The following is a 17,670-nucleotide window of genomic DNA, read 5'->3' on the forward strand; positions in this document are numbered from 1 at the left end:
TCAGAACTCTATTTTTTGTTTTTTTCTGAATATAGATTCTGGTATTTAATTACGAATTTATGTCAGTACTCTACCCTTCTGAATCTGTTTAGGATACTTTTTATGTCAGGGAGAAAAGATAACTGACAATTTCTCCTATTGCCTCAATAACAAACTTTTTAAAGCCTATTTAGTGCCATTGTTTCCCCAACACCTGCCATTTAGGCACATCCCTGAGGGCAAACGGACAACTGTGAATGAGGACAATCCTTATTGGATTAGTCATAAGGGTGGTCTGAACTATTCAAGGCCTTTGGACCGATCTAGGAGACATCACTATGCCAACCAATCATATCTGACTGTGAGATAGTTCACCAACAGCAAATGAAATTGTTTAAAAGAGCTTGAAACACCAGAATACCTTTAAAGGAACAGGTCTGTTTCTACAGCCATAATAAAAATTATCCAAAAAAGTGGGGACAGCATTTTCCACATTCATTTTTAAAGCTGATTTTCATGGTTAGTCATCCTGGTCTCTTGTGAGAGGAAGGGTGAGGCATAAGAAGATGAAGACGATGATGACAAAGAAATGATCACAACAAAAACTAAAACAGCAACGACAGTTTGTTAACTCTGAATAAAATGTTCCTTGAAAATGGTGTGTAGTTCAGACTTATTCCTAATTTTTACCCTAGAGGGGGAAATACAATTGTGAAATGAATACACTATTAAGTAATATTGCAGGAGAGAGAAGCTTGAAGAGAAAGAAGTATATTGATCACATAGTTTGACCCTTTCTGTTTTGTTAAAGGAAAGGTCAAATAATTAGCATTTCACTTTTCCCGTGGCCTGAAGGTGGCCAATATAGTTGCGTTTTCTGTAACATCACTTTGCACTGAAACTTTTGATATTATGGTGGTTTTCCCCCAAAAGCAATGGCTAAAGCCAGAGATCAAGATCAAGATTTCAAAATAAACACACAGCTTTTTTTTTTTGTTTTGTTACATTCTAGGATATCTTAGCTATATATTCCTCCTGAATCTGTAGGCCATTTATTTATATGAAATGATATTCTATCTGAATATTTGAATAATGTTTCTGCTCTCTGTCAAGTGTAAAGGATGATTAAAATTACACTGCTTGGCAGCTATAACCATAACACATGTAAATAAAGCTGACATGTGCAGGAGTCAGATAAATGCGGGGAAGCTCAGGTTTCCAAGCAGGTTGTCTGACCTTGGATAAAGAAAGCACAACAAGAGCAGTGGCTCTTTGAGTGGAAGGCGCGCACACACACACACACACACACACACACACACACACCCTCAATCCCCAATGATTTCCAGATCTGCTCCAGAAGTGATTGGAATGGTAAAAAAAAAATAGAATAGGTTCCATCTAGCCCCCCACACTGTTCACATAGCTATCTCAAGCAGAACCTGACTGCATTCCCTCTTCCTGTGGTTCCCAGCAACTGCTATTCAGAGGCAAGTTGCCTCTGACAGTAGAGGCAGAACATAGCCCTTGTGGCTAGGTTACACGTAAATAGGGTTAGGCCTGCAGCCTCTTAGTGGAACCCAGTTTATACTGAAACCAGTGGGACTTAAGGTATGAATAGCTCGTCCCACTCATTTCAATGGGAACCAAGTTCAACGGACTGACAGTGCGATCTCATTCAAATTTTGTTTAGTTTAACAGCACTGTTCCCAGCTAAGTAAAGTACAGGACTGGGGTCTTAATCTGGACTCAGCTTCAATGAATAGAGATAGCATGGATCACATACTTGAATAAGCAGTTTTCACTGCAGTGTTCTTATTAAGAGAATGTCAAGCTTTGTGAATCAGTGTCAGTGTGAGAACAATGTGCTCATGCTCATACGCCCATGCATATATGCCATGGGTAGGCAAACTAAGGCCCAGGGGCCAGATCCGGCCCAATCGCCTTCTACATCCGGGCCATGGATGGTCCAGGAATCAGTGTGTTTTTACATGAGTAGAATGTGTCATTTTATTTAAAATGCATCTCTGGGTTATTTGTGGGGCATAGGAATTCGTTCATTATTCCCCCCCAAAAAAAAATATAGTTGAGGCCCCCACAAGGTCTGAGGGACAGTGGACTGGCCCACTGCTGAAAAAGTTTGCTGACCCCTGATATATGCTGTGTCCCTTCAATGAAGCTTGTTTGAATCCCATTTACTGCTGCCTGTTTAAATCCCATTTATTGGTTTGGTATCTGCCTCTTCCTTCCCACCATGGCAACAAAAATGCAAAATCAAAAATCATTCCAGCTGAGCAGTGTACTTCCTCTGAACAAGCACTCTCTGGACTGACTGGTTTATTTAGAAGTGAGAATATGAACAACAGATGCTTCGAGATTTGGGTCTTTTCATTCTTTTTGAAGGGACTGCCACCAATGTGTGAAATAAAGGTGTACCTGAGGAACTCTCTTCAATTTTCCATGACCCTTGACCCCTGGGGCAGGCGGGTGGCGCAATTTCCTCTGTAATTAAGAACATCCAGGCCTTTCCATGACATGTCTCTACCAATGGGAGCAATATCAGATTCCCATGTCCCCTAGCTAATTAGTCATTTCCACACATGTGTGGCTTGTCACCTTGCCAACATGCATGAGACAGCATCTCCTATGGACTCTTTGGGATTGGCACTTCTAAAAAAAAAAATCCCTCCAACATATATTACACTTTTCGTGTATATGATTATATTTGCAGAAGTAATCCATAAACTTTATAGAATGGACATCTCAACAGGATCATGTTCTATAATATAAATAAATCTATTCCACAAGTATCATTAACAGCCAAGTGCTATGATTTGCAAATCATGAGAATGAAGGTGTTGTGCAATAATGACCGATTACATGCTTAATAAACTATTTACAGTATACATTATCTACTCCCCTTTTTTATTAATTATGTTTAACTATATTTTGACTGACCTGTACAATAAAAAAAAACAAAAAACAAAAAAACATATGGGGCAGGAGAATCCTGCGACTCCTGGTGCAAGGTGATGGAAAACTGTTAAGCAGAATCTACAGTAGACACAGCTATTAATGCATACATACACAAATATACATGCCATTTGTTTAACTTCTCCATAACACAAATAATTTTGGGGATTCTGGTTTGAATTAGCCCTAATCTATAACTGGCCTATTTACTGTAAACTGCTTGAGATAGCATCCGTTTTGAGTGAAGGGAGGTTGTAGTAGTACGGTACTACATATGCTACCCTAATTTTACCATAAGGAACATAATTATATATTTTTGTATCTCATTTTCTTTTGCTTTCAAGTCCCTTCATTCTGGCTGTGTGTTTTACTGGGTTGTGCTTTTTCATTTTCCCTGCATTCCCCCTCCCCCCAGTAAAGAAATAAAACATAATTCTGATAATTTCTTCTACTCTGCTTGCTGCCTTTAGATAATGTCCCAAAGCTCAGCCTTTTTATCTTGTTTACTTGATCATTTTTATTTTTTCTTCCTCTCAAGTGCTTGTAAAAACACATTAAATCAGAAAATTCTCCCCTATGGTAAAATCTTATTTGGATTTTCTGTTTAAATAAGGAGTTTACGTTAGGTCACATTAATAATGTTTCCAACATGTTTCCTTTCTGTCTAAAGAAGGGTCTAGGAAGATGTTGTTTTCATGACAAAAAGGAATGAAATATGAGGACAATAGTCAGAAATTAAGAGGAAGTCCTCTGATCCAAACCTTTGCTCATAGGAAGATGATGTCTCTTCCTCTTTCTTTGTAATTGACTAGTTTTGGGGAATTTGTAGGGAAGACAATGGGATTTTAAACATTTGTAAAAAGTTATAAAAGGGACGCAGGTGGCGCTGTGGGTTAAAGCCTCAGCGCCGAGGACTTGCCGACCGAAAGGTCGGCGGTTCGAATCCCTGCGGCGGGGTGCGCTCCCGCTGCTCGGTCCCAGCGCCTGCCAACCTAGCAGTTCGAAAGCACCTCCAGGTGCAAGTAGATAAATAGGGACCGCTTACCAGCGGGAAGGTAAACGGCGTTTCCGTGTGCGGCTCTGGCTCGCCAGATGCAGCTTTGTCACGCTGGCCATTTGCCCGGAAGTGTCTCCGGACAGCGCTGGCCCCTGGCCTCTTGAGTGAGATGGGCGCACAACCCCAGAGTCTGTCAAGACTGGCCCGTACGGGCAGGGGTACCTTTACCTTTACCTTTACCTTTAAAAAGTTATAAAGTCAATGTCTGCTTCTATTCCACTGAGGGCTGAGTAAGATCTCATACCCCATAAGATCTGAGACAGTGGCTATAACTTAAAGAATTAAAGGGAAATCTGAATTTCAGATGTAAAACCAGAAAATAGGCAATTTGAGAAGAGAAAGAAATGCAATGCATTTTGACCTCCATGGATTGTCTATCATACTAGATGTTTTTATATCAAACGCACTTGGGCTAGATCTACTGATGGACCAAAGATCTACTCATGGAAGGATGGGCAGGCGGAGACAGGAGTTTCCGATGCCATTTCTCTCTGCAGCCCTCTGCTCTAGCTCAGGGATTCTGTGGAATAGCATGGGAGGGGAAGGAGGAGATCTCAGGAAGGAGAATCAGCAAAAACTGCATTCCCACTTACGTGGGAATCCACTTACAAAAGGTCTGCACTGGATCCAACCTATTGTTCGTTGAACTTGTAGCTTAAACCTATAAGACTCTGGGTCTTGTAAGATGAACATCTAATTTAAGTATTAACACAGAAATCCTACATATTAATCAGGAGTCCTGTTAAATTCAATAGGGCTTATTCCTGGTGCGTGGGTATATTCAATTGCAGTGCAAGTGAAGTATGCTCATAACTATTTCTAGCACTCATTTGTAACAATGCTGTGAATGTTTTTAATTACAAGGTTTCTTCATCAGCAAAGAAAGCAGAATGCAATTATGCGCATGTGCAGTTGGCATACAGCCAATCGGCACCCAAAGCCAGCTGCTTTGTAGGCATATGTGCAAAAGTTTAAACCCCTTAACCTCACCGATAATCTCACTGATTGTTGTGAAATGAAATATGAACTACAATGCCAGTAAGTGCGCTTGCTGAATTTCTTTAATATTCTTCTCAGTGGAACGTTCACTGATTGCTGTTATTGACATGTCCAGACCACCCAACTAAAGCCTTTTCTTTGGCAAATGTCTACTCTATTTGACTCACTTCTGTCTATTTCATACAAATGTTCGATGTGGTTTTTGTTCCTGGATATGGTTGTTTTGGGAAGAGAGGCAAGACGGCAAGATGAAAAGGTGCACACACACGACATGTTCTAAAAAAGCTCATACTGACAAAGTCAATACTGTAAGAAAGGGAGTTCACCCATCACTACTTATTTCCTCATTCACCTTGTCCAGTATGGCTTCATCCAGTACATGAAGTACTGATAAATCAGTGTTTGAGTGTCTCAAAGCTTGGAATTCAAAGCTTTTTCATTCTTTTTCCACATAAGGCAGTCCAACTAAACTACCAATGGTTGGTCAACTTGGCAGAAAAAGGGTGAGGACCAAAGGTTAACTCCTTTGAAATGTATATTATTTTCTGCATTATTTTTAAAAAGCCAAAATTACAACAGAGGGGGGAGAGAAAGAATGAATTTCAGTGCCACGGCACTTCATTCCTTACGGAAAACGAATATTCCAGAAGGAAGCTGGGCTGGCAAAGTCACACTCGGCCTGGAAGCTCTTTCCCTTCATTCTTCATCGAAAAGTAGCCAGTTACTCAGTTGTAACTTGTAGATTTCAGAGTAAATGGGAATACTGGGTTGAAAGCCGAGGAGTTTGCCTCAACATGAAGAGGCAGCTTGCCCACCCAACAAACTATCAATAAACACAGATGGACTGTTTAGAGACCTATGAAACATGTCCTAGATGACTAAGCCCATCTTTCAACACAGTTGAGTGCCTCCTAGAAATCCTTTTGAGAGGAAACATGGGAACATAGGAAACTGCATTAAACTGAGTCAGGCCCACTGGTGAATCTAGTTCAGTATTGTCCACATGGACTGGCACCGAATCTTCAGGATTCAGGATGGGGATATTCCCAGTCCTACCTGGATATAGTAGGAATTGAACCTCCTGGTTCTTCTTTAAAATATAAAGGTGGTGCAGGGCACCCTCTCTTCCCTAGGACCTTCTAGCATGCAAATCAATGCTCTGCCACTGAGCTAGAGCCCACCCACAAGTGGGTCAATGCAGTGTCCTTCATGGGCATAGCCGCGAGGGGGGCAGAGAGGGGCAGCTGCCCCCCTAAATCAATAAAAATCAATAAAAATACATAGCTAACTGAGGTTCTGCCCCCCCCAACAAAAGGCCTGCCCCCCATAACAAAAATCCTAGCTACCCCCATGGTGTCCTTGTTAGTGTCTGAAGGAACGTGGGAGTTTTGTTCCAGAGGGGGAAAGAAAGGCAAGACTCTTTTCAATAAACAATAAAAGAAGGAATTTGTTATTTCACTTTGTAATGTCAGAAGCACTCCCCAGCCTAAAAAAGCAATGTACACAAGGAAAGTGCAACATGACAGCGCTGCCCTCTGTTCATTTATAATTGCCTTTTAAAAATATGCTTTCTCACTCTTTCTCCTTTCATAATTTCATACTGTACAAAAGTAATCTGTCCTTAACAACGTGGTTGCCAGGAGATGTGAGGTGCCCTTATACGGACGGCTATAGTCTCCCATGCTGGTCTCCAAGCAGAAGCAACTGGCATTCGATATGTTGAGAGTTATCACACTTAGAACATAAACTTTCAGCATCATCTCCAATTTTATAATGCCAATGTCGACTCAGTTTTAGAAATCCGCTCCTCCTTGCGAAGTCTGACAGCCAAAATGAAGTATTTCCGTTGCTTTTTGTGTTGTTTCCTTCTTTTTCTTTTGCTAAGCCAAAGGTAGCTGTGCTGCAGATGTTGGTAGACTCCAGCTCCCAGCATTCCTAGCTGCTGGCCATGCTGACTGGGGTTGATGGGAGTAGTTGGAGCCCTGTGCTTTATTATCTACCCCTGTGCTACACAATTCCAAAGCCAGATTTCCCTTTTAACGCTTCAGACCTTGCCAAAATTTTGCAAAACTCTTTACTCATAATATATTTAGGTGGCGTTTTGCAAATGCAGGGTTCTTTCAAATAAATACACACACACCAACCACAACCACATAGGGAAAGGTAGATTTTAGATCCACTAATGCAGTGACCAGATTCATTACTTCAATTTGGGAGGATCCTAGCTACTGCCCATTGCTTTGTAGTACCCCCAATGTAGGATGATGGCTAAGCCCCATTAAGTTTATATTTGAAAGGGAAGCTCAGCCTTCCATGATGCCAACATTTTAGGACAGAGGAGTCCTGAGTGTTTGGCAGTCAAAAAGAGCAGCGCCAGAACTGTGATCAAGATACGGAAATCATGTTGGTGCGAATCCAGCTTTCAAACCATGACAAGGATGCAATGTATTGACTTCTCCTCTCATTCCTTCATAATTTGATCATACCATCACATCTGAAGAGTGATAGCTCTGCCAGGCGTTTTGATGCTGGTGTCATTGCCAGCTGGAAAGGCCACTGAAGCCTGTTTGAAATTAACTGACCCAAATCCTGTTTTTCCTGGATGATTATATGAAAGGCATTGTACTTTTTATTACGTATTAACTAGAAAGCATGTTATCCCTGGCAGCATTTTGAAAGGTGGGAAAAAAAAACAGAAAAAGTTAGAGCTCTTCAAAAGAATAATATGTAGTGATTTCACATCATTACTGGACGCCCTCCCTCTCAATGAGAGGAAAAAAACTATTTGTTGGACCCCAAAGTGCTCTTCCACATGTAAAAAGTGTTTTTCACTCATGTAATGTCTCTTAAATTGCTTCTTCACACATTACTCTGAACACAGAGTGTCTTTGCACATGTGATGGTGTTTGAAAGAGTTTACACTAGGCAGAGGGCCTTCTCAGTAGTGGCACCCTCCCTGTAGAACGCCCTCCCATTAGATATCAAGGAGATAAAGAACTGTGCAACTTTTAGAAGGCATCTGAAGGCAGCGGAGTATTGGGATGTTTTTAAAGTTTGACATTTTACTATGTTTTTATGTGTAAGCTGTAAGCTGCCCAGAGTGGCTGGGCAGGGTATAAATATTATTATTATTATTATTATTATTATTATTATTATTATTATACTTGTTAATTTGATTGAGGATTGAGTGAATATGTTGATTGAGGATTGAGTGAATATGTTGGAGTCAATTTTGCCTTCTCACAGTTTCTCATTTTTCCAATCTGAGGTTCTCCACATTAATTTGCAATCCATTTTTTAAAGCTTTGTTCATCAGCATTTTAGTGCAAATCTCCTTACACATTCTCATATGGAATTTATCCTGATATATACCTTTTTGAAAAGCATTTCCCCATAATACAATGGAGGTTTGTGTGTTATTTTCACTAATATATGAATCTACAGCCACACTGCATGATTTTTTTTTGGTAAATAATACTTAGCTGGAGAAGTGCATTGCAAACTTCAGAGCAGCACAATTTTTTGCGTCTTTCAGTTTGTGTGTTGTTTTGTAAAATGCAAATTAGTAAGTTCACCTTTAGGAAGCTGGATCAGATGTCGGATCCATTTCATTGAGCATCCTATTAGTCTCAGTGGCGAACCAGATATCCATTAGCAAAGCATCATTTATCTGTGCCAGGTAAAAATTGTAACACAGGTCCCTTTCCATACCCCTTATAGGCCCTGTCTGTTATGAAAAATTTGAAGATTCGTGCTGTCATTTAGCTTCTTTGGTTCCCATTGTTTAAAGTCTTTATATTTTGGCTCCCTGATTTGTGTACATATATCCTGACATGGCTCTTTATACAGTCATACCTCGGGTTACGAACGCTACGGGTTGCGCGTTTTCAGGTTGCAGACTGCGCCGAACCCGGAAGTACTGGAACAGGTTACTTCCGGGTTTCGACGCTTGCGCATGCGCAGAAACACAAAATGACATAATGTGCATGCGCAGAAGCACCGAATCGCACCATGCGTGTGTGCAGACGCAGTGCTTCAGGCTGCTTCAGGCTGCCTCCTGCACGGATCACGTTCGCAACCCGAGGAATGACTGTATAGTAATTATACAAGTCACGAATGCTTTTCAGTGCTTTCCCTGGGATCTAGTGAGTCTTTTATGCACTCTTAGACCATGACTGATGTTTGTAGGGGTCTCTTCAGCTAAAGACAGGGGTATAAATACTTTAAACTAATGTTGGCCTCTTCTGCTTATGCTAAGAAAATACCACCAGTAGAAATATGGGACTTACATTTCTCAAGCAAGTAGGTCATAGGTGGTGGCGCAATTCTGTCTGTTGAACTACAAGTCGGACATCAGGGGTGTGGCCTTTCCGATGTTTTTGAACTGCAATTTCCATCATCTCTGACCATTGGCTGATGGCTGGGCCTGATGGAAGTCAAAGAACATCCAGAAAGCTACTTAGTTTCCTCATGCTTAGTCTGGAAGTCCCTATACAATCGTGCGCTCTCTTCCTTTCTCTCTCTCCCCCTCCCCGCTCTCTTTGTGAGGCCTCTACTGTAGAAAAGGACCCAGGTTGAGCATGCTACAGAGAATATTGCTTGTTCTATTCTAATACCTCTTCCGATTGGCTCAGCAAGCCTTACAAGAACTGGACAGCCTATACAGGGTGAAAAGTCTGTATGGATATCTTCAAGCAAGCAGCTGATTCCTAGCATAGTGTATTTTAAACTGCTAAGATACAAAAAGATGGAATGAATGGTTGTTTTTGCTGAGCACCCACTATATCTATGATTCCATCTTTCACAGAGCATATATTATTACTGTTGACACACGGCCACCTTTCAATTCATTCCAAAAGAAGCATTCTCAAATGGACGTTGACTGATTAAACAAGAAGTGCATTGCACAATATGGTAATTTGCAAAAAGCATTTTCCCTCCCTCCCCGCCCACCTGCCATGTGTCAGGTGTCATTCACCAGCCCTGCACATGCTTTTCTGACACATTCTTGTTGGAGTCAGCACTGTGCTTTTGAGACTTTGGCCTGAATAGCTGGATGACCGGCTGAAGCTGCTCACCAGCTCCGATCACATGTTATCAGTGAAACTTTTTCTGCTGCGTTTGTTTCCTTTCATTGTGTCCTCAGGCTGACCATTTCCTGCCAATGTCCTTTAAGCAACGAACATACAGTGAAGATCAGGGTCAGTCCTCTCGCTGCTTAATCTTCACTCATGGATTGCAAAGATAATGGTTTTAGTAATAATAATAATAATAATAATAATAGGAAAAATAAGAATGACAACTTTCTCTTTCTGTGTGCTGCTTTTTAAAATGACTGGAAGAACTTCTATTAAAAACAACTGCTGAAATACTTTTTAACAATATCTGTCTTGGTTTTAATGTGCCGAATAGAATATGCAGAATAAGACCGCCTAGTATAGTGCACTGACATGGAAGCCAAGTACATTCAAATGTTGTCTAATATCTGAAGGCATGCCAACAGAATTGAATTTTTAATTTAAATAAATCTCTTTTGAAAGCCTTGCCGAACTGTGTACGGAGCATTCCAATCTAGTGTTCTCCACACATTATGTCACATTCCCCCTGTATCATCATCATCATCAAAATATCTAGTTTATATAGCCTCACAGCAATCATTTATTAAATCAAAATAGGTCTCTGTCAAAGTGAATATTTGATTGATTGAACTAAAAAGTCATAATTTCTAGTCTTACTGTCTCATGATCATCTGTTCACCACTTAGCTGGCCAGATAAGACATGTAGAATGACTGTAGCCATTTATTACTTGAAGTTACTGGAATTTGGGCCTGCTTTATTTAACAGAAAGATGGATAATGGTCCTACTACAACCATATGCCTGAGCAGCAGTGATGTCTAGCGGTGCAAGGCAGGTTATTGGAAACATAAATCCCTTGTTTGGGTGGAGGAAAATAACTTTAATCCAGTCTTCTCTCCCCACATTCTACCCTCCTACCTCTGAATATATGGTTTGTGTTATTGCCAGTAATCTGCCTGTTGTGCACACCCAGGCTGTGGTTGCTGGACGAGCCTTTCTGGAATCAGGAATTCTGCACACAGTGAATCCTTATAGCTATCCATATGGCCTCAGTTGGATCACAGTGAATATGCGCATTTGAGTACATAGCTGCCCAATACAGTAGCTTTCCTACTGATGATTCAAGTATCTTAATTTGCTAGCTATCAACCCTGCTTATAAACAGGGTAATAGCATCATAATCTTGTTCAAGAGAGAATGTGCTACACAAATTCTTCCTGAGCAAGAAGTACTTGTTCTGTACTGTACCGGGAAAGAGCAGGGCGAACACTGATGCAGATCGGCACATGCAGTTTCATAGATAGATCCCAAGGCTTCATATGGCATTTGATGTCAACTGTTGAGGTTGCAGAGGGCATTTGGCATCTAATGAAATCCTACAAAAGAAATGGGGAAAGTGATCAGCTACCCATTTGCAAAAGAGCAATAAATCTTCTCCATGCATTTTCATTTTCGTTTTGTGCAACCTTTTTCTAGGCTGATTTTCTTATCAGAGTTTGTTTTTCATGGATATCTCTGTAATGTTTTTGTACATAATCTGTATAGGCAATATATGTTTTACTATTTAGGCTTTAGTTCTCTGAGCTGCCTGCCTGACTTCCTGAATCTGAGGCAGCGCTCTCTCCTTTTTAAAAGTCGTATGTTGCAGCTGTGTCTTGCAATTGTTTAATTGCCCATAGCTTCTTTTTATGAAGATGCTGACCAGCCCAAACCACCATAACCTAATAATTGCAATTCAACAATGCTCTTTCCTTGTAGTTCTGTTCATATTTTTTTTAACTTGGCAGGCAAGGCTGTGGAAACAAATCAGTAAATAATGGCTTCGAAATCCCTAAAGTTTATTCACCCAAGAGTAAAAGCCATTTCAGTATCCAGCATGATATAAATTGTATAGAGAGCTAAGGAGGTGAGAGGTGGGACCAGGTGGCTCCAACAGAAAGGGAGGGGCCAGAGAATGCACTCTCAGTCTCTCCTGCACACAATTGAAACTGCACAGGGGTTTCATGCTTGAACAGGGCTATAAAATAAGAGTGCAAGAAAGTGGCCATTCCCAGGTAAAATCTCTCTGGAAAAAGATTCAAAAAGGTGCCTACAGGAGGCTCCCTGCTTCACATAAAGGGTGTTCACATGTTACATTCCATGAGAGTACAATCAAGGCGTCTGTGTAAACAAGTTGTAGATCTGTACACTCATACAGTAACTCACATGTAGCATTCAATCAGGGTACAGTCTCTGTAGGTAGTAGCTGAGCTGTACAAATCAACAAGTGTACACTTTTCCACACAAACACTTTTACCTGTGAAGAGACAGCTTGTGCTTGTGTTCAGAGTAATGTGTGAACACACCTTCAATCACCCTCCAATCTATGGAGGTTGAAGAGAAAAACAAGTGGTGCTGTCTGAATTAGGGTTGTTCTCATTGCCCCCTCACACGTTTGCTATGTACAGTGTGACTGTCTCTCTGTGTGTGTGTGTGTGTGTGTGTGTGTGTGTGTGTGCGCGCGCGCGCGTGCAGTCACCTGAGCTCCAAGCATGCCGCCTGACTTTACCAGAGAACTAGGCCAATGTGAATGCTAGAAAATCTTACACATAATTCCAATCTCAGGTGCCCTGCCAAATATTTTTCCATAACGGTTGGCAAGTATACAGAAGCAATCAGCATATCATTTAACATAAAGCAGAGGGAGACTTGCAGAGATGTTTATTCAGAGGTGCTTTTAGGGAGATACACTCCTTAAGTATGCTCCTACTGGGCTCACAGTCTCCTTATCTCTCATCTTGTCAATTGCACTGACAAGTGAGGATCCAGGGGAGCTCCCATAAGCTCCTTTGTACCTTTCGCAGCTCTTCCCCAAGCTGAATGCTCTGCTCAGGCAGACCACCCACAGACACAGACATCACTTCCCACTGGCAACTTGCCAGGCAGCAAACAATCAGCCACACCACCATATTAGCCTCTGTACACACACACACACACACACACACACACACACACACACACACACACATACACACCCCGCCCTCACATAACTCCAAACCAAAGGAGGCAAGAGCCTGCCCAGCCTTCCAGGTTATAGGTGCCACAGGTTTCTAGCAGCCTAGATGTCTACACTGGGAAGCTCCTTCTTGCTTGCACTAGGCCCCACAGAAGTCTCAGATTTGCCCTTTGTGTGCCGTATGTGTGGCTTACGTATCTTAGATCAATTGAAGTGTCCTTAGTACTGGAATTTTTAGGAATGGGTGTGTTGTGGTGGAGGGCAGGCAGGCGACACTCTTCATTGGAAGCGGCATCATTAGCATCTTGAATGGAACAAGTCATTTGACGCTAAGCCAAAAGGAAACTGCTTCCTCTCATAAAATTATAGTTTCCTGGTAGACAGAGTGTTACCCACAAGACTGCTTGCTTGTAGTCCTCCTGTTTGGAGTTCATCTGAAGCCAATTGTGCAGAGAATTCTTTCCAGCTGTGTTTGGAATTATCTCTAAACTGATCGGTGAATTTGGACCTGCAATGATCATTAGAAATCTAAGAAAATGTAAAGCAGTTTTTGGGGACCGCCACTCATGTTACAGAAACTTTGGCCTGGCTTATACATCACACTAAGACAAACCATGGCTTGGCACAAATGTGTGATTGTGGCCTGTTTCCCCATTCACGTAGTCAGGTCCACATGAGGCCCCTTCCCATCTGAGCATTACTCTGGACTTACTCCCATTTAAATGTGCCCCCCCCCCCATGGTTGGAAATTTCAAATTTGGAAAACCACACATATAAACTGGGAAAGGTCCTATACATCATTGGACTGGGGAGGGGGGTCCACATTTTGTTCTGGTGCGGACAAGCCCTAAGAGTCAACTACCTGTTGAACTGACTTCTGTACATGGGAGGGGAGGGGACACCATCTTGTCCTTTGCCTCAGAAAATGCCAACAGCTAACCCTGGACACTTCCTGGGCCAAGGAATTTGCTTGCTTGCTTGTTTTTTTTTTTTTAATGTGTCTATACCACTAATTCATATAAAACAGTAATGTTTTATATAATATAATGTAAGACATGCAACATCGTAAGAACAATACATAATAATCACTAAAATGATTGGCTAAGCATTAACTTAAAGCAGCTGCATAGGCCTAGGGGCATAAAAGTCTTTAAGAGATGCCCCAAAGTCAATAGGGAAGATGCCATTATATACCTTTCAAGGTGTGTTATAACTGGCTGCAGAGCTGTTCAGGATGTGATTATTTATTTCGCCAGTGGGAATAGAGAGTAAGGAGCACAGGTGCAATATTGAATAAAATATTTCAGGGGGGTCCAGGTAAGACCAGCCCTGCATAATCGATCACATGACACAATGCACACACACCCCATTTGAATGGGAATGCCCATCAACTTTGCATGAGCCTGACCCCCATAATAAAATGGGGGCCGAAGCCTCCACAGCCCCTAGGGGCTGTGTCTCCTATGGGAAGGGCACAGCAGTTGTCTGGGACTTCCTTTGAACCCAGTTTTTACTAATACCACTTATTTTAGTAGCAAAATGTTCCACCACTATCAGGTGTCGGGCTGAACCCTGAGAGAGCCCAGAATTCCCCCCAGGCCCTCCAGTACGATTTCATGTTCCTCCTTAGGCAAGCAGAGTCCAGATCTCCCATGGGCGCATGGTTATTACCTCACTGGCAGCATGGTGCCCCAAAAGGACAAGAGGCTTTAAAAGCAATCCTACCCTGCCCAGGGAGTTTACCTCAAGGTTAGGATCACTTCCGTCAGCTTTCCACAGGCAACTGTCAAAAAGAAAAAAAGTGGGGGGGAGCTGTCACAAAAAACTTTTTAAAAAAAATATAAAGAAGTTTTTACCTTCCTGGTTTTTTCTTATTGCTGAGAGTTAGATTTTAGTTTTATCTTTGTGGAACATAAACAAAGATTCGGTATCTCATCTGGATGAGTTTCACAGCTTTTCTTTTAATCAAAAAATTTGGTGACCTGCTTAAAATACAATCTCGGCAGAGTTTTCTTTGGCCTGTCTGCCTCTCTCTTGACTTGACACCAGCAAGATCAAGCCATGGAAGACTGTCAGCACAAGGGATATCCTTTCAAAAACAGGACACAGTTTTCTACTTTTTATTGTTAAGCATTTTTAAAAAACAAACCGTTCCTTTTCTCCCTCTGCCTTCAATATTCTGGATTTTTTTCATTTATACCAAGAGATGACAAGCTGGTATTGTTGGTTATTGCGAGGGAGCGGTGATTTATTCATAATTTATTGGGCTGATAAATTCATTTTAATCTGTACAAACTGTCTGTTTGAAAATAACCCAGAGCTTTTGAAAAGCACAAAGCACTCCGAATTCAAAACTTGCCATAGACTTGGGTAAATAAAATGTACCCAGATAATTTTAGAGCAGAAACAAATCCTGACTTCAGAAATGAGCGCAGATGTTCCTTTTTGACATATACAAATCTGCAGCTTGATCATTTCTTTACATTAGGCATGGGGAACTTCTGGTTCTCCAGACGTAGTTGGACTCCACCTCCCATCAGCACCAACCACTGGCTATGCTGACTGGGCCTTATGGGAGTTCATGTTCACATCTGAAGAGCCACAGATACCTCTCAACCTGGATTTACATACATGTATGCTAGTGGCCAGCCTTAATTTTCCTTGTTGTTTGTGACACTGAAGCCTCTCAATGAATGCCACATGCCTCACTTGTTTTCCTTACCTAATCTGATCCTTCTAGCATCACTTTTTAATTAGAATGCCCAGTTAGTCATTTGCACATTTGGTCTACTATTACCCATGTTGATGTAACCAAGTCCATAGACTGTATGTATCTCAATAGTCTCCAGACTGTATGTATCTCAATAGTGTTCTTTTTGTCCTCTGTTGGATACATGAAAGCTTACCTCCATTGCTTATGGAGTCTGGACTCCATCAGCATTTTAGTGTGAGCTGCTCCTAATATATACATTTTTGTATAGAGATCCAAGATGGCGAACGGCACTTAGTCAGCGTGAATGTGAGCTCTCTGACTTATTTTGTCTTTTATCCTTCAAAGCTGTTTTAATGAGTATAGAAACCTATTAATTTTTAACCTTAGTTTTTAGTTTTTAGTTTTAGTTTTAGTGTTAATTGGTAAGGAGGATGACACCTCTTTCTATCAAGGAGACAATCATTGACCCTGAAACTTGGGGCGGCTGCATGAAGAGAGAAATGACATTTTTGTATACAGTTTCCCCTAATATAATGTATTTTTGCACGTAATTTTCACCAATCCATTTTTATGCTCACTTCACTCCATCAAATGTATATCTGTATGCATCATTTGAGAAGTGCATTGATAAATTCAGAGGAGTGCCATTTTGGAAGGATGGCTGTTTCTGTTCTCAGATTGTTCCAGAAACTGTGAATTGGGTAAATTCACCTTTACATGTGATACAAATCAAATTTCTCCTCCAACCCTAATTGTAACCACTAATAATCAATCGATGATGGAGCTGGTGGGCTGGTGGTGACTGGAGCTTCTGGTTCCTCCAGACTTGTACACCACCTACCAGCCACTACTGAAGCCCAGGCCATCTGCACTTCATTTCAGTAATTAACATGGTGTCACAGAATATAACTTGCTTTGTTAACAGTTGGAGAAGACAGTTGCAAAAGTTTTAAAGTATGTAACCCAATTAGTGCCTGTAATTTAATTCAGATGGCCTGAACTGACACTGTACTACAAATTTATAGAAGGAATAAAAGTACTCACGCACAATTAAAGTGAGAGTTACTATGTTGATTATTTTCAACTGAATCAAGGCAGAAGTATCTGAAGAACAAGAGTCTTTGGTTAAGATCTTGCTGATCGCAGCCAGAGTAGTTTGGGCTCAAGAAGTGGAAAGAGTCTCTGGTTCCAGCTGGATGGGAAAGGCTATGGAAATGTCTTCAATTAACAGAAATGGACCAATTGGCTGGTTTGATTTACAAGAGGAATGGTATGTTTTATAATTTGTTGGGAGGTGGGCGTTTGCGAATTATTGTAATGCAAATTTTTGAAAGGTAAGACCCAAAAGGATCAGAAATGTGGCTTTGAGATGGGAATTGCAGTGTAAGGTTTCTCTCTTCTTTTGTTGGGAAATAGCCAGTGGCAGTTGGTTATCCTAGTAACGTCTCAGTGTTCTGAGATTCACCCAAAAGGAATGTTCATATTCCTTAGAGACTGTTAGGGAAAGCAAGCAATGGAGAAAAGATGCTGTTTTATAGATGTGAACAGTCAATACTGAAAAGGAAAGAAAGTTCATCCCAAAATCCTCTGATACTTGTCACATTCACTAATTTATTTATTGTCCAGATAGTCCCCAGATAAGTTGCAGTGTATAATATATGGTGCATCATGGTCACTAATGCTTAAGTATACTGTCATATGGTAGATATATTTCTACGTGAGCAGAACATACAAGAGAACATGAGCATTTTTATTGCACGTGAAGTGCTAACTGAATGTTGACCTATTAGTGTGAATGTAAAAAACCAACAGTTGTGTGAAGTTGTGTAAATATCTTTCGATCAAGCCATCACCCTCCTACAGTTAAATGAGACATGAA

General features: G+C 41.1%; 1 protein-coding gene across 24 annotated transcripts in view; it reads right to left on the reverse strand.

The window, feature by feature from the left end:
* Positions 1-17,670, reverse strand: part of LOC310852500 (uncharacterized protein) — a 105,687-nt gene that overhangs the window by 19,901 nt on the left and 68,116 nt on the right. For 5 of the 24 annotated variants that reach the window (XM_083756111.1, XM_083756106.1, XM_083756110.1 and 2 more), the window contains exons 3-5: positions 14,822-14,861; positions 13,471-13,586; positions 9,295-9,431 (exon numbers count right to left, since the gene is read on the reverse strand). In XM_083756111.1, the coding sequence (XP_083612237.1) occupies positions 9,313-9,431; positions 13,471-13,586; positions 14,822-14,861 (275 nt within the window). In that variant the 3' untranslated portion in view covers positions 9,295-9,312. Of the gene's footprint in view, positions 1-2,298; positions 2,479-7,469; positions 7,667-9,294; positions 9,432-9,958; positions 9,974-10,083; positions 10,175-11,331; positions 11,460-13,470; positions 13,587-14,803; positions 14,862-16,835; positions 17,077-17,670 lie in introns of those variants that run through there. The other 19 variants (XR_014568135.1, XR_014568136.1, XR_014568139.1 and 16 more) reach the window with 13 other exon arrangements.

This window comes from Podarcis gaigeae, assembly GCF_964106915.1.
Source record: "Podarcis gaigeae genome assembly, chromosome: 9".
NCBI classification, from domain to species: Eukaryota; Metazoa; Chordata; class Lepidosauria; order Squamata; family Lacertidae; genus Podarcis; species Podarcis gaigeae.